The 26,176-nt window shown below is 32.8% G+C and overlaps 1 protein-coding gene across 1 annotated transcript; it reads left to right on the top strand.

The window, feature by feature from the left end:
* Positions 1-2,641: 2,641 nt before the first annotated feature.
* Positions 2,642-25,951, top strand: LOC110022451. The gene is made up of 7 exons (XM_020721403.1): positions 2,642-2,915; positions 3,025-3,471; positions 12,339-12,417; positions 12,634-12,842; positions 13,474-13,619; positions 13,742-13,864; positions 25,498-25,951. The coding sequence occupies exons 1-7, from the start codon at positions 2,642-2,644 to the stop codon at positions 25,645-25,647; spliced, it is 1,428 nt and encodes a 475-aa protein (XP_020577062.1). The 3' UTR covers positions 25,648-25,951.
* Positions 25,952-26,176: the final 225 nt, after the last annotated feature.

Raw genomic sequence — 26,176 nt, 5'->3', positions numbered from 1 at the left:
AGAAGATTACTATAACTAGTTTGTTTATTTTCCACTGCATCGCAAGTTGAGAATTGAAATTCATGTAGCTGACACCCCTTAGAATAAGCAAGAAATGATTAGTGAACAAATGATATTTGCTTTACAATTATTATAATGATAGCGACCATTGCCATAATTATTATTAGGTAATCATTATCAGAATCTCTTACCTTCCATGTTTTGTAATGTCATTTGAGCAACACCAACGATCACAAGCCTTTATCTTACTAAGTGGGGTTGGCTGCATGAATCCATTTTCTTCATTGTATCCTATTGAAAGTTATATTTTCATTTAATTCTAATAAATTAATATTATATATCATGTTGAAGATGTTTTATGTCTCTACTCTCCTAATAGGGTCATCAGATGGTCGACTCTTAATGTGACCAAATCATCTAAGATGCCTCTCACTAATCTTGTTTGCCAGTGAAGCTACTTCACTCGTTTCATGGATATATTCATTTTGCATTTCGTCTCTAAACGTAAAGTCACTCATCCATCTCAACACTACACTTAATTTTATGCTTCTCTTTAACATGCCAACATTTGCACCATAAAGCATTGCAGGTTTCTCCGCCATCTTATAAAATTTTTATTTATGTTTAAGTGTTACTTTTCTATCGCACAATAAGCGCGATGCATTCCTCCACATCAATTATCTAATTTGAATTCTACTAATAACATCCCCATTTATATCACCATCATTTTCAAGAATAGACCCGAGATAAATGAAACGGCCACTCCTCTTAATTACTAGATCACCAATTGCTACATCCTCACCGCTAGATCTCTGTATTCAATTTTAGATCTACTCAAACGAAAGTATCTAAACTCTAAAGTTAATCTCCATAAATCAAGTTTTTTATGAACACTCTAATCTTATCCACTAGAAGAATATCATGAGCGAAAATGCACTAAGTGATTGAGGTACGTCCTCCTATAAATGCCCAATAAAAACATCCATAACTTAAGCAAAAAGATATAGGCTTAAAGTTGATTACTGATGTAATCCAATTGAAATAGGAAAATATTTAGTCAATCCTCCTTGTGTTCTAACACAAGTAACATCTCTAGCATGCATATTTTTAATGACTTGAATATATAAAAATATCAACACATTTCCTTTCTAGAACTCTCCAAAGTACTTCCCTTGAAATCTTATCATAAGCTTTTTCTAAATCAATAAAATCATATGCAGATCCTCCTTACTTTCTTTATACTTCATCAAACATTTCAATAAATGTATAGCTTCCATCGTAAACTTCAATGGTATGAATCCAAATTAATTTTGAGAATTTTTCGTATCACATTGTATTATATGTTCAATAACTCTCCCATAACTATAATGTATGGCACGTTAACTTAATTCTTATATAATTTGCACAATTTTTTATGTTCCCTTTATTCTTAAAAGTATGAACTAATAACTTTCATCAGACAATCTCATTTTGTTGAGTCTTATTGGGAGATAAAAAGTTATGTATAATACCTTAACATATTCTAATACTTACTTGGGGAGCATAAACATTTGTAAAATTAAAAATTTTAGTATCAATAACAATCTTTAGAACTATACTTACATCTTCAATTCTATTACTTTTTATAATATGATCTTTTAAACTTTTATATATAATTACACCTATACATTTCTAGTACAACTCTATGAATATAAAAATCAAACACAATCTATCAATCTTCTTAGAATTTCTCCAACACATTTAGTTTCTTGAACGCATAAGATATTTATTTTCATATGAACTATAATATCTACTAATTTCATTAATTTATCAATGAGAGTATATATATTTTAAGTTCATATCCTATATTAGTTTCATGGACCAAATAGTTTTTATCCATTATATTAAATGGGTTATATGGGTCGAATTTGGGTTAGCAGGTTGGACATTCTGACCCGTTCAATATTCAGATCGGGTTCAGGTCAAGCAGATTTGGGTTGGGTCAATTTAGGGTCAGACGCGAATCCGACCGTAGAACCCGATTTGACACCCTTACTTTGAATGAGATGGTTAGAAATTTAGAAGATACAATGGAAAATTAGTGCATGCTTGCAAAAACTTCTTGGGAAGATATCCAAAGACATTAAGGAATCTTTTAAGCTATTATATGTTGCACAGATTAGGAATAGGAATATGATGCAAATAATAGTGGATAAATGTTTCTATTTTCTATTATTTCTAGCATTTTTTCCTCTTTATATATAAGTCTTTCATGAAAAAATAATTAGATATATGTTGTGTATTCTTGCCACCATATAGTTTAAATTTCATTTCACCAATTTCTATAAATAGGGATTTGAATGCTTGTAATTTGAAGATCCACATGATTTTTTTTTTTTTTTGCATTTGCTCTACATATAGCTACTTTTAAATCAGACCACTAATAAAAGTACTCTTGGCATCTTTTTGAAAAAAGTTAAAAGAATTTTGAGTTATGAAAAGATAACATCTTTCTTATATCTTCCATGTGAATAATGGGCATAAAGGTTTCTTCAAATTTTTTTGCTCCATTGACTTTACTAAACCCTTGAACTGTAAGCTTGTCCTCATCACCAGCCACAAACTCACCGGTCAGAATTACCTCCAATGGTCGCAGTCAGTCATGATGTTTGTATGCGGCAAAGGCAAAGATGACTATCTCAGTGGTGATGCTCGAGCGCCAATGATCACAGATCCATCATACAAGACTTGGAAATCCGAGAATAATATGGTTATGGCCTGGCTTATTAACTCAATGACACTTAATATTGGCGAAAATTTTCTTCTCTATGGCACGGCTAAGGAAATCTGGGATGCTGCCCGTGAGACCTATTCTAGTGCGGACAATACAAGCAAACTATTTGTTGTTGAAACCATTATTCATGACTTTCGTCAAGGTGGACTTTCGTCAAGGTGATCTCTCGGTCACCCAATACTTCAATACTCTTACTCGGTATTGACAACAACTAAATCTATTCGAGGTGCACCCTTGAAAGTGTCCCGAAGACTCTGTTATATTTCGCCAGATCATTGAACAGAAACGCACCTTCAAATTTCTTCTCGGCCTTAAATCTGAGTTTGACCAGACTCGCTCACGGATTTTAAATTCAAAACCTCTTCCAACAATTCGTGAAGCTTTCTCCGACATACGCCGCGAAGAGAGTCGCCAAAAGGTCATGTTAGGTACTTCCTTGTCCACTGCAGGCCTCGACGGGTCTGCACTTACTACTCATATTCCATCCACGGACAACCGTCAACGCCAGGGTCGCCCTTGGTGTGATCACTGCCGTCGTTCTGGTCATACTCGGGATACATGTTGGCGGATTCATGGCAAACCCACCAATTGGAAACCCAAACGGGATCATCGAGCAGCTGCCCCCAGCACCACCGAAGTCTCTCCAGGAACAAGCCCATTCAGCGAAGAACAAATCCATGCCCTCCAGAAGATGCTTGGTCAGCTGTCACCAGTTCAGCCTACTAGTGTGGAATTAAGAGTAAGTGAAACTCACAAAGGATCTTATTCTTCAATATGTTCTTTTGATTCCTAAATTTCACTGAAGTTTACTATCTATCTGTAAACTCACTCGTGACATGAATTGTGCTACTAAATTTTACCATAATTTGTTTGGATTTCAATTGATAGACTTAGAGAAGGTGATTGGTAGTGTTGATATGTAGCACGGACTCTATCTTCTCACTAGGACTCTCACTTCAAAAGGATCATCTCACCGTTCATAATCATTTAAGTCAAGTCTTGTATCTGAGTCTATTTCTAAAGAGTCAAGTTATGTTATGACATTTTCGTTTTGGCCATTCCAACTTCAATTATATTGAAAATTTGTATCCCCATTTAATTATTTATAAAAAATCTAGTTCTTATCAGCACGAAACTTGTCAACTTGCTAAACATACTTGACAATTGTACCCAAATTTGAAATACAAACCAACACATTCCTTGTCTATGGTTCATAGTGATGTCTGGGGGCCCTCAAAAATTAAAAATAAAAATGGGGCTAGGTGATTTGTCACCTTCATTGTTGATTACACCATAACCACTTGGACCTTTTTCATGTAGAAAAAATAAAAAACTGTTCGCATATTTGAAACCTTCCACAATTTGGTCTTCATCCAAAAGACTTTTACAACTCCACTCTCGGTTTTTGTTTTTCCATAAATTATATCATTCGCACAATCTCTTGTGTCTACAAACCTCAACAAAATGGTAAGACTGAGAGAAAGATCAGACACCTCTTCAATGTGGCCCGACCAATTTTATTCACTAATAATGTATCCAAACACTTATGGGGTTTACAATTCTCATATCAAGCTATCTCATAAGTAAGATGTCCAACAGAGTGCTAAATTTTAACAAACGTCTCACCAATCTTATAAAATCTTACCCAATATTTAGTGCTTCACCTCCAACTAACCACTAGTAATTTTTTGTTAGATTGCTTTTATTCATCTACATCAACCTAATCATACCAAACTTAATCCCAGATTAATTAAATACATCTTTGTGGGATACTTTTCAAATAAAAAGGGGAGTGAATGCTACTTGCCAGAAATAAAAAAAATTTACAACTCTATAAATGCCACATTCTTTGAAACTAACTTTATTACCCCAAATCTAATATTCAGGGAGAGAGTTAAAGAGAATATCAGATTTAGGATACCACTCGGGAACCTCAAACTAACCTCCCTTAAAATCGTGATGAACCCACTCTTGTTCCCACCATCACAAATCAACCTGAAAATGAATCTATTACTCCACTAAGTCCTCTTAGAGCTCCCACAAAGAGCCAAGGACTCTGTGTATACACAAAAAAAAATACAGCAAGCATGTAAGGGACAATATGCAAAATCAGAAATGCAAATCATCAAAATCAATTCCACACATCTTAAGTATTCATTTAGAGATTATGAACACTAAGAGGAAGGAGCACAAGAATGCACAAAAAGCCCAATAGAAGAATTTGTGATATTGAAAGTTATCATCCACTCACAAACCTTTTGTTTTGAACTTGGACAATATGCAGGTTCCAAATTTAATCCAAGAGTTATTTTCTATTTCTGCTTGGAAACTGGCTGTGTAAGGATAGATTCTTGCCCATGAAAAAAATGGTATCTTGATCATAACAACTTTGCCACATAGGAAAAGAACTGTAGGGTACAAATCGACATTCACTATTAAATAGAAAGTAGAATCATAGAAAGGTTCAAGGTTAGACTTATAGCAAAAAGGTTTACTCAGTCTTATGGAATCAACTACTAGGAGACTTTGCATCAGTGGAGCAACTCAACATAGTTAAAGTATTACTGTCATTCTGTTTAAATCAGGGATGGCCATTGCATCAGCCAGACATTAAAAATGCATTCCTTAATGAAAATCTTGAGGAAGAAATGTATATGGAGATATTCTTAGGAGTAAATAACAACAATATTAATCTGCTGGTGTGGCTCACAAACCTTTTGTTTTGAACTTGGACAATATGTAGGTTCCAGGATTCCACATTATAATAGGTGGTGCGGTGAGTGATACACTAAAATAATATGTTATTTTAAGTATATATTTTATGTTTATTTTTGTTGATATTGCACTTTGATGAAGAGTATTTTCATGTTTTTGTTGCAGGTATATCAATTTTAGCTATTTGGAGATAATATAATAAAAATGATGAAATTTGGAGCCAAAACAATGAATTTTGAGAATTATGGCGCTAGATACTCCAGATTGGCGCCGAAAGCACCATTTTACAGAGAGCTGACGCCAGATGCGTTAGGTTGGCGCCAGAAGCACCATTGGACAGAGAGCTGACGCTAGATGCATCAGAATTGGCGCCAGATGCGTCAGAATTGGCGCCAGAGGCGTCATTTGACAAAGAGCTGGCGCCAAATGCGACATATTTGACGCTTGAAGCGCTAGAACCCAGAACAACGCAGACTTAAGTAAGCTGGCACTAGATGCTCCAAAACTGGCGCCAAAAGCGCCAGAGATGAGTTTTAATGGATTGAGGTGGTTCAGAACGAATTTTGCGCCAATTTTCAAAGAGACACTTGTTCTAAACACCTATTGGAGTGATTTAATGCATCTAGACACTTTGGAAGGTTCTTTTATGAAGTGATATGTCTCTTGGATGAATGAGCGTGTCTTTTGAATTTAAAAGGGTTGACTTTTAGATAAAATTATAGAGATAATTTTGAATTCTTTTCAGAGGGAGGCAACCTTTAATAAAAGAGGGTTTTGAAGAATTTGAAGGTGTTGGTGTGGCGTGTGGTTTGTAAGGGGGGCGAAAAGAGAGAGAGAGAGTCAAGGGTTTGGAGATTTTCTTCAAGGCTTGTAAGAGGAGAGGGAAAGTGAAATATTTGTTCTTCATTACACTTCTAAGAGGGAATTGTGAGTGCTTGTAAGGAGAGAAATGCTTGAAGAGAACTTCTAGGGACTTGTTTGGGAAGGATCGTGAGATAGGTTGTGTCTTTTATTTCTTTTGTTTTGTAAACTTGTTTTTATATATGAAATCCGTATTTTATTGTATCATTCTCATGAATTTTGAGTAGCCTTCTTTATCAATATGGTTTTATGAAGAATAGATTTTATTTTCTACAGTTTTAAATGTCAATAATTTGTGATGATTTGAATTCCGATCTTTATTTACTTTTCGATTTGACTAATTGAATTTTTAAAATATGTTGAGAGACATATGTTCTTAAATGAGATATGATTTCTACAACATAACGAGAATCATGGTAAATAATCACATTTGATTTCATGGGAGAGGATGTCATCCATGAAGTTGAGTGCAAATAAATAGTGAAATATAGTTTGTTGGATGTAGAATTGGAGATTTTAAGACGACAGATTAAAATTCCTAATTTGGTCTAATTGATTGGAAACTGATTTGAGACTATTAACTCTCAGGCAAGAGAGTAGTGGAAGTTCTGATGTGGCAGCTCGTATCTTCTCAGCCTAACCACGAAATTAGAGACAATGTTCTTTATGCACTCCGAAGAGGGTGAAAAATATTATTGCTCATATTTTACACAAAACAATATATATATATATTCAAATGATTTTAATTTCTTCACAATCCATACAATTTTTATAAAAGGGAAAGACACTTTTTTAAATTTGAAATCTTCATCACAAAAACCTTTTTTAGTTTTCATAATTTTACTTTTGAAAGTTTAACAATTAGTTAAATAACTTTGTATTTTTACTGTATTTTATTTAGGATTCACTCTATTATTTGCCATTACATTTGAGGGGAGAATTTAATCTCCTTTGATTATCCATTATGCTATTTTTATTTCTTTCCTTTTTTCATGATGATTAGATTTGCCCTCCAATTATATGATTGTTAGTCTGAGATGTATATATATTTGTTATTTGTTTAGTTAGTAAATTGGAGTTTATTTCTCCCAAAAGTCTCTTTATTACTTGAGCGATATGTATATTTGTGTTATTTTTAGGGAATTAGACAGTTTAAAGAGTTTTAAAAGATAAAACTATTTTCATTAAAATTATTTTTGTTGGGATTAATTTGCATATTTACTATTGTAACTGCCTTGTGTATTTTGTAATATTTAAAGATATTTGTAAAATTAACACACTAAATCTACCTGCATCAATGGGTCTAAACAATTTCTCGGAGTATGGTTTGTAAGGTTAACCAAGGCTATTCTTGTTAATCGGTATTATCAATATTTTGTGATCATACTTTATCTGTGAAATCAAATCAAGAATTTATGATAACATCCTTAATGTACATGTAGATGATATTATTCTTATATTCAATGACGTGAGGGAACTTGAAAGAATCAAAAGAATAATGACTTTTTAGTTTGAGATCAAAGATCTTGGAACTTGAAGATACTTCCTGAGAATGGAAGTAATTATCTCCGAGAAAACATATCCCTAACTTATTGAAGGAGATCAAAATATTAGGATGTGAACCAATAGATACTACTATGTATCTTAGTCGATGAGCATCGAAAGGTGAGGATAACACTCCATTTGAAAGAGGGAGATACACACTTGTGGGGAAACTTATTTATCTTTCACTACATGACCTGACATTGTTTTTTTTTATGGGTATAATGAGCAACATATGAATGATGCAAATGATAATCATATAGAAGCGGTATTTCAAATCATTAGGTACCTAAAGATGACTATAGGATGTGGATTGATATTCAAAAAGACTATAACTGTGACATTGAGATCTACCTTAATGCTAGCTGAGTAGGAGAACCGACTGATGGAAGATCTGTCGTGGGTTATTGTTCATTTGTATGGGGTAAATTTGTTACTTGGAGAAGTAAAAAAAAACTTTGGTGGCAAGAAGCAGTGTTGAATCTGAGTTTCGTGTCTTGGCACTAAAATTTTGTGAAGGGATGTGGCTAAAGAAACTGCTGGTGGAATTTCACATGGAAAACTAAAGCACTTTTAAGATGTTCAGTGATGGTCAATCAGACATCAATATTTCGAAGAATCGAGTATACTATGATCAAACCAAACATATAGAGATTGACAAGCACTTCATCTCTAAGAAGGTCAATGAAGGAGTTGTTCAACTACACTATATCCTAACTCGATATCAGATTGCTGACATTCTTACCAAGGCTCTTTCTCGACATCACTTTAGTGATCTAAGCTGCAAATTTGGGATGTATGACATATTGAACCCAAATTGAGGGTGGTTTAGGAAACTGTTGGTTTGCCATTACATTTGAGGGGAGAATTTAATCTCCTTTGATTATCCATTATGCTATTTTTATTTCTTTCCTTTTTTCATGATGATTAGATTTGCCCTGCAATTATATGAGTGTTAGTCTGAGATGTATATATATATTTGTTATTTGTTTTATGAGAAAATTGGAGTTTATTTCTCCCAAAATCATATACATATATATATATATATTTAATCGATCTGAGATGTGCTAAGTTATATTTGACTGTGTTCTTGATATAGATGTGAATGTCAAAAGTAAAATTAAAGTTAAAGCATAAATATTGAAGAGCACAGTTAAATTTAATACATATTAAAGGTAAGTTATTTCTATTGTTCAAACGTCATGGACACATATATTAGATTTTTATAAGATTTTTTTTATAGGGAAATATGAAAGAACAACATGCAAATTGCTTTCTTTTATTTGGGTTACTGTAGTTTAGAAGCGTGATTTCTCGATTAAGTTATCTTAGATAACTTGTTTTGATATTTTAATATTCTTTCAGGTTTATGCTTTTGTATAAGATTAATAGTAGAGGAGATATTGTTTATATAATGCAAGGGTAGCAACCTGAAAGGTATTTTTTTATTTGATCAATTTAAGTATTTTTGTTGTAGTGGTTTTTTCAAGTAGTATTTGAATATAAAATTGTTAAGAGTTAAAAAATAAAAGTAGAAATGAATGTAGAAAAATTTAATTTCATTGTCCAACTGTCTGTTTTCACTCTCGTTAATTTCAAAATCTCATGTCGGGCTGTGAAAACAATTCTTGCTTATTCTAATACCAACTAATCTAGAAATTATGTTGCAAAAAACTAATTTAAACAATTGGATTTTTTTGTTTTTCTTACATAAAAATTTTTCAAGTATATTTAATAAGCAGACACAAGTGAAGTTATTCATTGAAGAGGACAAACCCATTGCTCTAAGAGCCAAATGAAAGCTTGAATTTTTCTAAGTAGCAACAATGTAAGGAGCTGGGATGTATCCTATGACCTCATTGTTGGGGGATTTGATCTTTGAATCACTAGGACAAGGTCTAGTTCATATGTAAACAATAAGATAATGCAGGATCTACGTGAAAATTGTGGTTTCTTGAAAGATTAAAGAAAAGCAAACTTGAGTTTCATGAGGGTTAAAATTTAATGGTTCTTATAAATAATTTTTTTCATAAGGATAGAAATTTATCACATATTTTTATTAGGTTGGTCCAATTACAATACAAATATAAAGGGGAAAGGGCTAGTTATAAATATCAAATCTATGTAGATCTAGAAAATTTATTATAGCTACTTTAACTGAAATTTGTACCTAGATTCCTTTAGTTTAGAAACTAAGGAGTATATCATTTGAGACAAGGCCTTTTTATAGGGTTTTCCCAACATAGAAGCTTTCACACTTGCATTGATTTAGGAGTTCTTGAAAAGTTTCAAAAATTAGGGTCTGGTTAGGTAGCATGCAAGATTTCTGGAGATGCAATGAAGAAGAGCTAGGACATATTTTTACCATGCATGCTGATAATGTAAATGGTAATTGGATTTCTTCATGTAAAAGTTTGTTTCCCTTTTTTTTGTCTTAGTTAGATGGGAGTTTTGATGAAGCTTCTATCCCAACGGAGAGGAGAGAGAAAAAGAGAAGGCCTCTCTCCCTCTCGGAATTTTGCTATTATTTTGTGATATGTGCACTAAATCTTTTTTCTAGCTATGAGGTATTTGGTCGACAACAAAAGGAGATGACTGCATTTCTTTTGTATGGGTTTTAAAAATTCAAATGTTTGGTGGTAAAAGAACAATCAAATAAAATTCTAACATTATTGAAATCATTCTAGTTCATTTTCAATGTATTTGTAGTTCAATATATTTGGGTGAATTCTAAATACACTGTTTTATATGAAGTGATGTTGCCTCCTATTTTCACTTACTACTTTCTATTGTACCATCTGCTCCCCGCTATTGGTTGCCATTTGTCACCATCGCAGTTGCCAGCTGCCTCTTGTCACCACAACCGCTGTCGGCTGCCTCTTTTCGCCACCACTACTATCGGCGGCCACATGTCACTTCCATCCATATGGCTAGTTGCCACCATCCCTTGCAGCTAGTCGTAGGTAGCTCTTAACCACTTCTATTGTTGTTGCTGTCAACCGCTCGACAATTTTGTTGCTATCAGATGCCCGACGCTGCTGAGTTTAAAGTTTTATTTTACAGTCAATTCATTTTCGTCCAACTAAATAAGAAATGCAATGTCATGTATATATTTTACACTGAAATTAAAAAAATCTAAAATATTTCAAATGCAATACATTGCTCTAACATTTCATACTTTTTACTATGTATTTTTTTTTAGCAAACCTAACAACCTCTATATATAAATTGTGAGTGGCATTATTTGTGATAAACTATTTGATAGGATATAGAATGTGAGGTTCATCTTGGATAATTAGGTGGGAAAATAATGAGGAATAATGATTTTAATGGGCAAATTAAAATATCTCTTCTTTCTTTCTCTATTGTATTATCATGTTCTCTCTGTGTAATTTTTGTTGGACATTAGAGGAAAATTTCTATATTCTTTTAGCGTTAGGACAATGTCTTTTTTTCTTTTTCTAAAGCAAAAGTAGCATGAAAAAAAAAAGTACTGTTTTCCCACTTCGATTGCTACCTATACCCTGCCTCACCAGACTATGGTGTCTTGTTGGATTTTGCGGGTTATGAGGGAGACAGATTAAGTGGTCCTTTTTTGCACCACTTGGAAGTATAATATCACATTATTATTATTATTATTATTATTATTATTATTATAAGTCTTAAAATATGTGCCAAATTGAATTCTATTTCAAATGTTAAACAAACTCAATCCAAATCATTGGTTAATTCCACCTAAGTAGCAATATTTATTCAAAACCATAAAACTCTCAAAATACCTAATAAAATAATAAAAAATTCAATCATTCCTAAACTCCCAATTCATGAGGTAGATGCCAAGGTACAATTCCTGGGGTTTTTATGAACCTTTTACTGGGAGATAATTATCTGTCTCCTCAAAATACCTAGGAACTTTTGGAATGTTCCCAAGCTTTTGAAAGGTTTTATATGGTTCCAAAACTTAACATGCATAAGTTTTTTAACATTAAATAAATGAACCTTTTATTGGCTTGATACCGCAGAGGTTTAATCCTAATTAATGTCAATAAAGTTAACCTTAATATGAATTGACAAAGTTGGCCTGGTGGTTACCTTTGCTAACGCCCAAACAATGGTCAGTATGGGCATACTCTACTGCACGAGTGATACATCCAAGATGGACTTGTCCACATGCCAAAGGGCCTCTAGAATCAATGTTGTATTTTCACTGCATATTTATATCAATTCTTCTAACTAATTAAGGATCGTGAGCACTTTTGTTATCCTCAGGCCTATGAGTATGAATTTAAGAGCTGAACCCCTTTTCATTATTTTGATAATCACTCAATCAAAGTCTGTTTCTTTTCTTTCTTTTGATGACTATCAGTTTAGATGAATATTTACTCCATGTTTTATACCTTGAATACATATCATTAATTTCTCAAGTATGGTTTGCGCTTCTGAATAGGGGCTCACAAAAAGCTAATTTTTTCACCGCCCGTGGCAGTATTTCCTCATCCTCTTGCAAGTGATCTTACCTTCCCAAGGTATTGATTTGCTACTTTTTTTTTAATTGCATGAAAAATAAGACTTTCTATATATCGATTTGCCAATTGATACGTCCAGTAGCATAATTGAACTTAATCAGAGCAATTGGTATAAACATACAAAGGAACAAGATTTTTTATTTGTGGCATCTTTGCTTTTATTATCTGTTACTTGTCAATGGCCAGATTTCAAATTATGTCATTTTAATGTTGCAGATACTGGAACTACCTCAGGAAGCAAACTTTTGTTTTAGAATCATTTATTGATGATGTTAACTGGATGATGAATCGTGCTCTGTTTTCTTCACATATCTATTTATCATGGTCGTTTGTTGTGCCATATTTTATGGCAGTGATGCACATTGGAGCAGCATTAAGAGCACCATACAGCAAATATCCTATCAGAGAAGTTGCCCCATCGTATGGTGAGCGGTTTCCAAATTTGTTGTCTCTAACTAATGGCCCAAGTTTTCCCAGTCTCATTGGTCGATTATTCCGCTAAATATATTATTTTTGTTTATATTTTTATTACTAATTGTGCATTATAATAGCATGAGCATTGAAATTGCATAATTGCTTGTTATACCTGTTTTTGAGATGATGGGATGCTTCTTTCTGGGATTGGACGCGAAAGGTCTTTTGTTCTTCTAGCCCTTTGGTTTGTTGATCTCAAGGCATATAGATTATAGACTAGTGATCAGATTTATGGAGTGGTAGACCAAATGTAACAATCTTTTCAAGATACCTACGAATTGTACTCATTTATTTGGAGTGGAGTTAGGTGGTGCTTGCTTAACTCTTATCCATGATTGGCATTCAGTTTTAAAGCTATTTTTATATTGTTGAGCACAAAGGCATAATGATTTTTATCTCCTAGCCTAGTTGGATGCCAAAGGATTTGATTTTTTTTTTTATCGTATTACTAATTTTCTATTGTTCTCTTTATTGTTCTTGTCAACTGTTGGCCCAATTTACAGTTTTTGAAGGTAGACTGATGTGATTGTTTTTATAAGTAGTAGTTTTTATCTTCTTAGAACTTGAATTATTATTCCCTAGGTTTGTCACTAGCGGGCTGCCTGGCTGTATGTACTCTTGTGGAACTTCTTGCTATGTGGAACTTGACTAAGGTGGAGGTCCAATTGTGCAACATGTTATCTCCAGAGGGACCGAGAGTCTCTCTGCGGTCATACAACTGGGGACTTGTAAGTATGACAACTATTGCATTTAAATTTTGCTTTGGTTGGCATAGTTTATTTTTTAAGTGTTTCACCCTAGTTTTGATTCTTTTCTTATAAGAGTTTGGAACCTAATACCTTCTGAGCAGATATTTCTTGCCATGCTGGTGGACAATTTCTTATATCCTATCTCTTCAATACGATCACATTTTTCTCAAACAATCAACTGGTCTGGAATTCGATACCATTTGAAAAAAGGGAAAGTAAGCAAGGTATGCACGCCTTCCAGCATGACCTCTAATTTTGGAGGAAAAAGATTTTAGTTCAAGCCATAGTAATAGTGCTGATTTAAATTTGACTCCTAAATGAGTATGTTTTCTGACAATTTTTCCCGGTATACTTCTTCTTACATCGAGAAATTATAGAAGCTAGATATGGCTACTTTGGAAAATCTGTTTTTATGATTCCTATGTAACAAAGTTCATTTAGAGTTGGCAGCCATTAAGGATCACTGTAACTAAATGTGAATGAAAAGTACAGTCTTATTCACATAAAATGTAATCTTTGTTCATATTTTTAAAGAATTTAATATATATTTTTTGTGTTAAATAAATGTCCGTTTCCATAAACGGGATTTGTGTTAATCCTATATCAAAACACTTGTATTCTAAGCCAAGTCATAATTAAGGCAGATTTTGTCAAGGACCAAATTCAAGGACCGCATTAACATTATGATAGAGATTTTTGTTTTTATATCATGTGAAAATGTCAAACAAATAAATGACCTATTTTTAGTTTCATTTTTGTAACAACTTGAACTATCTTGCAACAAGATATTATCTTCTTAGGCCTATTAGCCTCACGGTCTTATCCCACTGGTATAAATTCCTAGGAGGTCACCCGTTCGAGGTGTGTTTCCGCATGAACACACTTAACTTCAGATTTTTTTCATGAAACTCCAACCATCACAACAAAATGTACCTTGATATTTAAGAGTTTAACTTCATTCTCCTTGAGGTGTTTCCCAATCTCCCCCACTTAAACAACTAATGTTTTTGTCAGTGCTCTTAATTGTCAGTTATTTTAACCTAGAATCATCCACCAAATAGATATTCCTATCTTCATTCTAGCGTAATGCTTTGATACTATTTGTGATAGCTTGAAGTCTCATCCATTGTGATATTGTCCTCTTTGGCCTCAAAGCCTCACGGTTTTGCCCCATTAGTGTAACTTTCGAAGAGATCACCTATCATAGGAGTGCTCTCACCGGAGCATTCTTAGTTGAAGTTTTTATTGAAACTCCAATTGTTAACACCAAATGGCGCCTCGATGTTTAAGTGTTCAACTTCATTCTACTTAAGGGGTTTCACATTTTTTAAAGCTTATTTTATAATTCTAATTTCAGTTTAAATATGTGGATACTCTTATCGATATAATGCAAGGAAGTCACAATAGTAGTTTGCAAGTGAAGGCATTGACAGGACTGGGAGTGTGTGATGAAGAATTGTTGAGGCTTACTATTTTAGGTTAAGCCAGTTCAATAGTCGCCAAACCTCACCCTGACTTTGATGAATTTTGACAACAAAGCTGCTGCTGCTTGAACAACCAGCTTCCAATCTCCAAATGTCCACTGCCTTCCTAAACTCCTGTGATAACCTCATTGATCTCATTGACCTCACAACTCCGTAGACCTTGTACTTCCATAACTGTGACACTGTCATGTCTTTCTCACTCTCATACTATTTTTTTTTTATCTTTCAACATCCCCAACTCTCACTCTATCCCTCCTCTCTCTACCTTTGCCCATTCACTCTAACTGACCACTTTATTTTCTCTTTCTTTCACTAACATCTCATTTTCCCTCTCTAACCACTCTCTATTTCTATTTTTCCGCTGTCTCTCTATAACCACTTATTTCTCTATCTCCATTTCTCAATTTCTCCATTTTCGTATAAACTCGCAAAATCTCATTTGTGGTGCATTACTTATGAAAAGAACATATAGAGAACTGACATGGACATATAGTGAACTGGCTTAACCCAAGTGTAACTTAAGTGGGGGATACTTATGTTGATTGAAGCTGAGCTCTTAAAGGTCGATGCGTTTTTTGGTATAACGGTGAAATTTCAATAGAAATTTCTAGGTTAAGCCCGCTTGAGTTGGAGCACTTTTGTGGTGGGTGATCTTTTGGGCATTTACACCAACGGAACAAAATAGTGAGATCACTAGGCCAAAGCAGACAATACCTTGATGAGTGGAGAGTTCGGTTTGTCATAATTATGTCTCTAACCCGCACAATCCCTTGCTTTGTTGCCGCTACAGATCACAGTCTTGTGTTTGTTTGCATATGCCTGCTTTGGTTTGCATGACCTCTTTGCCCTCACATAGAGATCACCTCTTTCACTCGCCTTTTTGATTTATCTCACATTTTGTAGGGGATTTATCTCCCTTCTCTCGCTGATTAAACCGACATTAGTTAGGCCAGTTTTTTTTTTAATAATTGAATAATTAATAATTCTGGTAAAATTAAATAACAAAATTTAAATTAACTTAAATTTTGGACTAAATAATTTGGTTCACAACGAAAGTGTTGTAATGATATTTAATGAAAAACATAATTTTTCATAAGAAATATTAGTCTTAGACTATAATTGCATATCAATTTTAATTAGAAAATATGTTTTGTATACATTTGGATTATGAATGTATGAGGGGAAATGAAAGATGAAAATATGATCGGAGAAGATTTATCATCTAATGTTATCACGAATACCAATGCCTTTTACCAATTTGTGGTGGCAATGACGTCGTCTACTAGAAGTAACACTTCAATGGTTCAGTACGCGAGGTTTTTCCAAAAATTTTGTTCTCCATTATTCAAGAGAATTGAAGAAACAGCTAAAGCTAAAATTAGCTATTGTGTATTACGAATAATTTGTATCGTATTACTTGCTCTATTGAGAGGGAGATGATGTTAGCCACATTTGTATTAGATGTTGAAGCTAAAAGATGGTGGATAGGGCAGCGTTAGGATATGTTAGGAGACTCATACTACCAAATTTGATGGTAAATTGAAAAGATTTTGTGGAACTGCTATGAGAATGTTTTGTGCCCTTTTTAGTAAGAAAGCAAATGAATAATAATTTTATTGGATTGTAGCAAGAGAAAAGTCAGTCATACAGTCAAAAGATGAAAATATTATACCATAATGGTGTGCAATCTGTCTCAATTGTAGAAGAGAAATGCCACTATTTTTATATAGAGTAAAGGATTGGATTAGACACTACTTAGTACTTTTGGCGATCAGTAAGTATTTTGTTATAGTGTAGAGGGTTGGGAGGATGAAAATTTTATTTTTAAATTACTCAGAAACAAATAGCGTTGCATAAGAGGAAGAACATGAAAGTAATTAACCAGACTATTCGATCTAGAACTTTTAATTGGAAGAAGTTCAAGTCTCTTGCTACTAGAGTCACTAGTCAGGCTTGCAGTAATATTATAGGGCCCTGTATTAAGTGTGGAAAGCTACATCGGGGAGAATATTAGTTGATTATAAAGCACGTTATTTATATAAAAAATTAGAGAATTATATTAGAAATTTTCCCAATTATGCTCAGATATTTGTACTTAATACTAATTTATGGACTTAAATTAGATTATTCTTCAGAATGGATCTATTGCTAAGAATGACAAACATATTGTGGTAGAGTATAGGGTGATTATCCATGATAATGATCATTCAAGACAAAACATTTGGCCTATTGTCTTTTGCTTAACTCAACAAGTGACTGAAGAATCTATTACTATTGGAGGATGATGTTGATAGAGTTTGATAGAATAGATATTATTATAAACATGTTATCTAACAGTATGTATGTGTTGTTCTAGTCATGTTATCTTATATCAAATATTGGATATGGTTCTAGTTGTGTAACCTTATATTAGATGTGTGTAATATTGGTCATGTTATTTCATATTAGCTGCTTGATTTATCAAGTTAGTTTTGTTTCTGTCATTGATGCATATACTAATTTATATAATAACAAATGACTTATTGATGACAAAATTCTCGTGGATTGAATTTTTAAAAGCAATTAATAATTCATTATTTAATTTTACAAAATTATCAATTATTCAATTGTAAAGAAAAGAGAATCTAAATAGATTGATTTTGGTTTGATTGAATCGTCATTATTTGGTTCGTCGTTATAGGAGAGAAATCGAAGTGGCTAGCAAAGGAGGTGAAGTGGAAGCCCCTGTATGTACTCATCAATAACAAATGCGAGATGAAGAAGATGAAGAGGGCGAAGTTTTGTGAGAGCGGAGAGTTCATGCAAGCTAGGGTAGACATGGGAGAAAAAACACAAGTTTGTGCCATGTGGTAACTAGCCACTAGGGATTGAGAATGTGTGATAAAAATTGGGGAGGAGAAGAGTTCGAGGTGCATACGGTCGTGCTTACGAGACTACGCAATGACTCATGTGAGTAGTACAAGTCAGGCTCGAATGCTTGCGTAGGCGTGGGACTAAGGTAGTCATTGAACGGGCGAGTTGGAAAAAGATTTATGATTTGGAAAACCTAGAATTATTTTATGCCTAAATAAATCATTTTTTATTAATGTTTTTGTGCTAATTTAATAGTTTACATAAAATTTATTTGGTGTTTGATAGCACAAAAATGACGAGAAATTGTTTTGAGGAGATTAATTAAAATACAATTTATTATTAAATTTTGTATAAGATATTGGAGTGATGTTTAAATATTAAATTCTTATTCATTAATATTGTTATTTAATATAATGAAATTGGATTTATTAAGTATAGGTTAAAGTAATTTACATGTTAGGTCATTCGGAAATATTACATTTATTTAAAGTCCAAATTCGTAATTAATTTAATAATTTTATTTTTCATAAGTATGGATGATTTATTTAGGAATTTAAGATTTTCTTTAATAAGCATTTTGTATAAGAATTAATTATAGTAATATTGATTATGTTTCAACCTAATATCGTTACATGATTTAACAGGTATTATTAATCACATATAACATATGATTAATATAATCATCAAACAGAGAAGATGTGTAATCAGAAGGGAGCAAAAGTTAAAGAAAATAAGAATTGCTATGTCGCCAAAAACTCTACATAACAAAGTATGAATCTCGATGCATATTAGATATGTCAACTTTCAAATTTAAATTCAAGATCATTTGGTTTTTGATTTCAATAATTTTATAACCAAACTGAATATATGAACAATACAAACGCAACGTCACTAAAACTAATTTGATATGAGCCCAAATGAGCTTGGACCAAAGGCTTGAAGTATGGTTGAAAATTTTAAAGCATTAATTGAAAGGTATAATGATCTCCAAAATTGGTATGTATAATTTAGATGAGTGAAATCAAATGTGATTAAGATTACTTATTTTGGGGTTATTAAGAATTTTAAATGATAAATGAATGATTTATGATTAAAGGAATCGACACGGATCGTTCAATATAGTTTTGATATTTTGGCAAAATTTATCAAATTCTTTCCCAAAATTCTAAAGTAGGATTCCATTTTCAATAGGAGAAAATGAGGATGTTAACAGATCTTTCCCTTTGAAAATGTTTTAAGTTGATAACCCTTGGGTCGCCGCGAACCACTGATACTGACTGTTATAGCCAAACTATCATCTTACAGTTGTGTAACCCAACATTTATTCTCTGGATGTTGTTGCCAAATATTTTTAACTCAGTGAAATTTATGTAATCTTATGTTCTCAACTAGAAGCCAGTAATTTGAATATGTATTGAATTTCTTTGATTGTGTTAGACTTCATGATTTTTTCTTTTCCAAGTTTTCCACATAAAACTTTCAACACTTCTTTTCTCTGTGTATTTGTTAGATAAGCTCTATTGGGTACTTATTGGATGGCCAACAAGCATAATACTCATGACAATAGAGCATCTCATTCCAACGCTCGCAATTCCATAGAACACTCTCAGAAATCGAACAATGAACTGCTGATCGTTTTCTCCCTTACATACATAATTGTATACACATAAGGGAGAAGTTTCAGGTAAATTCGTTGAAATTATTGTAGCAAGCGCCTGCCTTGTGATTGTGCGCACGCGCGCGGACACTTGTAAGCACCTGGGTCGTCCTTTGCACGCTTGGTTGCATCCATTTGTCTACGTGCTCAAATGTGCATGCTTGTGCGTGCATTCACGTCATGACAACAGTAGCCACTATTCGGCCTAGCAAATGACTCGACGTGCCTATTCCATTATTTTTTGACATTAGAACCTCATTTTTTGAAACTTAAATAATCTAATGAAACATCTATATCTAAATTTGTATACTTTAAAGAATTCATTAACTCGACTTAATAAAGATTAAAATTATGATTGAAGAGATATTTCTTGATTTACGATCTTGAAGGTAGGTTGCGAGATATTTCTTGATTTACGATCTTGAAGGTAGGTTACATTGGGATAAGCTCTATTGGGTACTTATTGGATGGCCAACAAGCATAATACTCATGACAATAGAGCATCTCATTCCAACGCTCGCAATTCCATAGAACACTCTCAGAAATCGAACAATGAACTGCTGATCGTTTTCTCCCTTACATACATAATTGTATACACATAAGGGAGAAGTTTCAGGTAAATTCGTTGAAATTATTGTAGCAAGCGCCTGCCTTGTGATTGTGCGCACGCGCGCGGACACTTGTAAGCACCTGGGTCGTCCTTTGCACGCTTGGTTGCATCCATTTGTCTACGTGCTCAAATGTGCATGCTTGTGCGTGCATTCACGTCATGACAACAGTAGCCACTATTCGGCCTAGCAAATGACTCGACGTGCCTATTCCATTATTTTTTGACATTAGAACCTCATTTTTTGAAACTTAAATAATCTAATGAAACATCTATATCTAAATTTGTATACTTTAAAGAATTCATTAACTCGACTTAATAAAGATTAAAATTATGATTGAAGAGATATTTCTTGATTTACGATCTTGAAGGTAGGTTGCATTGGCGTACAGAGAGTGATTGTGCCTAATCTTTTAGAAATTATAGTTTTTGCTAAAATTAAGAAAATTAATATATAATTTTTGGACAACACAAGTTTTAACGTTCAATACTAGAGGGCAAATTATATGTCACCAAAATAATCCGATTGATCAAACACGGATCTTTTGTAGTAGATATGATAACTTCCAAATTTAAATTCATGTTCATTTGTGCTTTCATTTTAGCAACTTTATGGCCAAATTGAACATTTCTATAATACAAATCAAAAGACATTAAAAGTGATCCAATCAGAGCTCATATGAGTTCGGATCAAGCACATGAAGTATGATTGAAAGTTCTAAAATATAAATTCAAATTATTTTCAAATTTGGCATGATGATAGGTAAACAGAGTTGCTTAATGAGCAAAATCTAACAAGTACAAAATTTTCATAATTCTAAGGTCATTTAAAGAAAATGTAAAATGAATGATTTTTTATGAAAGAAATTGATATGAGTCTTTTGCTGGAATATTTTGGGATATTTGTTAAATATCAAATAACTCCCGCCAAGTTTCTATAAATAGGAACTCCATTTTTTAACATAAGAGGAAGAAGTTAAGAGCTATTTTACACTCCTAAAGAAAGTTTAAAGTTAGCGACCACTATCGACTACCATTGATTATTGCCAGTGGTTGTTGTAGCCGAATTAGCATCTTACAGTTGTGCAACCGGTAAATATTCCATGCCTGTTGTTGCCTAATCTTTATAACTCAATTAAATCTATATAATCCCATCCATATTTATAGAGAAGAGTGAAGTTTTATAATTTAAAATTTATCATGGAATGTTTTGATTGAGTTTTTGGTTTTTCCTTTTTGAATTTTTGTTGTAAAACTTTTGGAGTTTTCTCTTTCAACACTTCCCATATATGTATCTGTGCAAATTTTCAAGTTAAGATGAGCCATAAATTTTAGTCGGTCATCATGAATTTTCTAGCACTTAACAACAATAAATTTTATTATAGATTATTCCTTAATAAATCTTTAGATTTATGTTATGTTAAAACATCAAATTAATTACGTAAAAATAACCTAAAAATTATTTAAGAAGAAATGGTGACCAATGAATCTCAATGCATAGAAGGAAAACTAAAGGTAATTAAATTTGTAATTTATTAATAATACTAATGTGTCAAGAAACTTAATAAATTGCTTAATTATAATTTGCAAGAATCTTAGAATTTGATATTGCGATTTATTGGTTGAGTTAGTGTTAAAGTGAGTGGAAGTTATCAAAAACATCAAGCAAATTCTCCAAAGATTGAAGCATTAAAGTGATGCTGAGGTCGATAATTTTATTTCCAATTCATAGTAGTTTTTTTCTGCTTTTAAATATAATGCATTTAATCACAATATTATAATTTTTTTCTTTGTTAATGTTTTCATCGTATGACAACTCTTATATCCTTCGATGACTTAATCTTTTTTTCCAGTAAAATATTTTTTGGATAAGACATTATTGGCCTCATATTGATTGTTATGTAATCTCACATAACATGATATTAGACTCACGTAGAATAATATTCAAATTCATATTGAATCACACATAGGGATTCATAGGAAGACATAGATCATCATAAGAAGAAAATGCATGCTATGAAGAATATAAATAAATACTATATAAGAATGCTTACACCTGCATGTTGATAAATAAGGTCATCCCTTTATTGTATTAGTTAGTAATGCTAATGTGCCAATGCGTGTTGATGACATTTATTTCACATCAGATTATAATGGAATTTAGATTCACTCCTTATTATGCTGATAAAAAATGTATTGGCCATCACCGAGTTAAGTGTTTTTCTATCGCTATGAATAGTGGATTTATTGCACGCTTTATTGTGTTGATGGGTAACATATCAACTAGGGCTATGTTAAGTTAATTTAGAGAGCGCTCCTGAGATGGATATAATAATGTAAGTGTACAAAAAATTAAAAAGTAAAGTTTCGTATAAGTTAGTAGCCTAGTTACATTAGAACTCTATATATATATATATATTACTAAAATTTTAAATTTTAGATGACAGTTATAATCATAAATATTACTAATATGTATAGTTTAGTATATGTTTTTTATAGTTTGAGAGGAAATTCAAATATCATATTAATTTTCTTTTGAGCTACTGTGATCTAGAAATGTAATTCTCTCTTCGGATTCTACGTGATCTAGAAGTGTAATTCTTTCTCTGGCACATTGCGGGCGCAATGTGAAGACAACGCGGGCGTGCTGGATCACTTATTCATATTATTTGCTCCGATTTGTACCCTTTTCATTTTCAAACAGGCTCGAACCTAGGACCTGCACAAGACAGACATAAATACCTTCCTCATGCAGAATAACATTCTAAAATATGTAAAAACATGGGTAAATAGGTCAGAAATTCATTACATATTTCATTCACATCACTCGGGTATGAAATATGAATAATATTAATAATTGATATGTTACTAAAAAATTTGCATCTTCAGGCATGAATAATTATGCATTATAAATAATAATTTCAAATATTTAATTGATGATCATTTGAGCTCGAACTTCGACGAATTTGTTGTCAAATTAAACATCTCCATAATATAAACCCAAATATAATAAAAGTTAGTTGATCCTAGTTCAAGTAAGCTCACATCAAACATTTGAAGTGCAATTAATAGCTTTGGACTATTAATTGGAGGTCCAAATGATATTTAAATTTGACATGCCTAAAATTAAATTAAGTGGTTTGATAAGAGTAGTCTAATGAGTCCTAAATTATTTAATTCTAAGATTATTAAGACACAAATGCTGAAAGAATGATTTACAATAAAAAAAATTAACATTGACTATTCCATGGAATATTTTGAAATTTAGACTAAAATTATTAAAATGTCACTCTTAAAAGTTACAAATAGACCCTCCTTCTTCATAGTAGAGAGGATAGGATACATTCTGAACTAAGTGTACACTCATGAAGATAGCTTGTAGTTAATGATCATCAACAATTTTCACCTCTGACTACTAGTGATTGCAGATAGCCTAACTGCTTTTGTTATTGTCTAACTACTGTTGTTGTAGCATAAATATTATTGTTGTAACCTAGCTATGACTGTTTTAATCATATTGCTCTCATACAATTGTGATTGTCTGTTTATTTTCTCCAGGAAGTTATCTTAATATAATTTTATAATCCCATATTCTTCAATTAAGGAGAAGAGTAGACATTGGTACTTTCAATCACGTAATGGATTACTTTTATTGACTCAAATTTGTTTTTTTACCATTTTTGTGTCTTCCATGTAAAAGTTTTGTTATCTTCTTTTTAATTCGTGTGCTGGATATTTATATTAAGACTTAAATTTTCTCTGCAGTTGATAATATCCAACAGACAATAATTTGACAAGTCTATGGGAAATGCAATCTTACTATTGCAAAACTTGTGAACACTCATTTGATAGCTAACAAACGTAATACTAACAACAATGGAGCCTCCTATATTAATACCCATCATTTCAGTGTATAATCTCAGAGCCAGGGATGTCTATTTTTGCTTATTCTCTCTCTAGTAGATACTACCCTGTTGGCAACTGTGCTTAGATTTTACTCTTAGAAGGCTTGAGTGCATAGGATAGAGGAGTCTAATAATAACATTCTTTAGCTTTTACGTGAAGCTTGAGATCTAATATCAACTCAACAAGATGGGCTTTACTTACCCTAAGATCGACCACCTATTTTTGGGATGCCTAAATCGAGAATGCCCATATAAGGTCCCCTCCTTGCTATCCTGGAATTCTTACTTCGTGCTAATATACCAACTTCTTTGATAATGCTAGGACCACTCATCCATCTTATGCAATTCAACTGACTCGTAGCCCTCCAACATTCACAGGGAACTTGGCACAACCCCATCTTACTAATAATTCTCATGCAATATTCAATGAGCTACAACGTTTGGTTCAAGGAGAGTTTCGTTTTAGGGACGAGAATTATTTTTTTGCTCATTGCATTCTTTAGGAGTCTTTGTTCTTAGTTGAGGCAGTCTCTTGGCATCCTATCCAAAGGGTTTCAAACTCACAAACATTGACTTATGATGGTGTATTTGACTATTAAGAACACATCGACCATTATAAGACCATCATGGACATTGCCTCTAATGTCCTCATATGTTAAATTTTTTCCAGCACCCTTTAAGTCATGCTCACATTTGGTTTTACTCTATTCCATAGAAGTTGGTTGTGGTGCCTAGATTCTATTTCCCTCTCTTGTTTTGACTTTCACCTGCCAATGGATTTGAAACCTCAATTACAATGGCAATCCATTCTGGCCGTCTAATCTAATTCGGATATTTAGAATTAATTTCACCAAATCATTTAGAAATCATTCCGATTTTCAACAAATAAATCCTGGCCATCCAAAATGAATTGGACTAGCAGGATAGATTACCATATGTACAGCTACCGTGGTAATAGGAGCAACTAAATTCACCATCTTGTTGAGTTGTCACAACTCACACTCGTGCCGTTGTTTTTTGTTTCATTTTCATTCAAATAAAAAATGATAATGAGGTTGCCATCTTGTTGAGTTGTCACAACTCACACTCGTGCCCGCTGTTGTTTTTTGTTTCATTTTAATTCAAATAAAAAATGATAATGAGGTTGATATAACCTGGCATGAAAGTAGTTTCTTAAAATTTTGATTTTCTTGCGATGTTTCTTAGTACTTTATGAAAATCTGAAACATAAACCTACTCGAAAGTAGTTTCTTAAAATTTTGATTTTCTTGCGATTTTGTGAAGTAGTACTTTGTGAAAATCTGAAACATAAACCGACTTTTCGTTTGGTTTTCTCTACATATTTGTGCAGATTGAAAGGCTGAATGAGAAAGGTTCAAAGATTTCCGACCTTGGAGGAAAATACTTGTATGGAGGATGGCCAGGCCAGTTAAATGGCTCATTTCTTTGGTCTCTCTCAAAAGGTTTTCAACAGTGGAACCATTCTAAAAAGGGCACTTAATCTTCTTTAGCTTGCAGCAGTGCCCCCAATTCTTTCTTCGGCCCTCTAAAGAGCCAGGGCTTCTGATTCCTCGAGAAGATTCATTCTGCTTAGATGGCATTTTAATTTTCTTAAGTTTTTGTTTTTCTAGGAATTTTTTCTTTTAATCATTTGATTCTTCAGCGTTCACAGCTTCGCTGTGTTGCATTTGTATCATTAGTTATTCCACGTGCTCTTTATTTTTTGCTTTCCTGATATATTTATCACTTTCGTAGTTGATCATATTGATTTGATTGATAGGGATGCATGCAAGCAATAAGATGCTTTTTATTTTATTTTATTTATTTGGCATTCGTCTTAAAATGTAGCATTGACTTAACTCAGTTTGATTTTAATGTTTTTCACAGTAAATTTCAAATTTTTATTGACAAAATTAATCGCCTAGCACAAATTTTCTTCAATGATAAGGCTTTATTTTTGTTGCGATTGTAGTCATCTTACAATAAAATCTCTGAAGTGTTAAATGTGATCTAACTGGGTTTAATGGATG

This window comes from Phalaenopsis equestris, unplaced genomic scaffold (assembly GCF_001263595.1).
Source record: "Phalaenopsis equestris unplaced genomic scaffold, ASM126359v1 Scaffold000191, whole genome shotgun sequence".
NCBI classification, from domain to species: Eukaryota; Viridiplantae; Streptophyta; class Magnoliopsida; order Asparagales; family Orchidaceae; genus Phalaenopsis; species Phalaenopsis equestris.
The sequence above is the reverse complement of the archived record's forward strand: the minus strand, read 5'-3'. Positions and strand labels throughout refer to the sequence as shown.

Coding starts and splice junctions, on each gene's coding strand:
- LOC110022451 (XM_020721403.1), top strand. CDS start 2,642: ATGATGTTTGTATGCGGCAAAGGCAAAGATGACTATCTCAGTGGTGAT. Junction 3,472..12,338: donor TGCCCTCCAGAAGATGCTTG/GTCAGCTGTCAC, acceptor GCTTCTGAATAG/GGGCTCACAAAAAGCTAATT. Junction 12,843..13,473: donor AGAAGTTGCCCCATCGTATG/GTGAGCGGTTTC, acceptor ATTATTCCCTAG/GTTTGTCACTAGCGGGCTGC.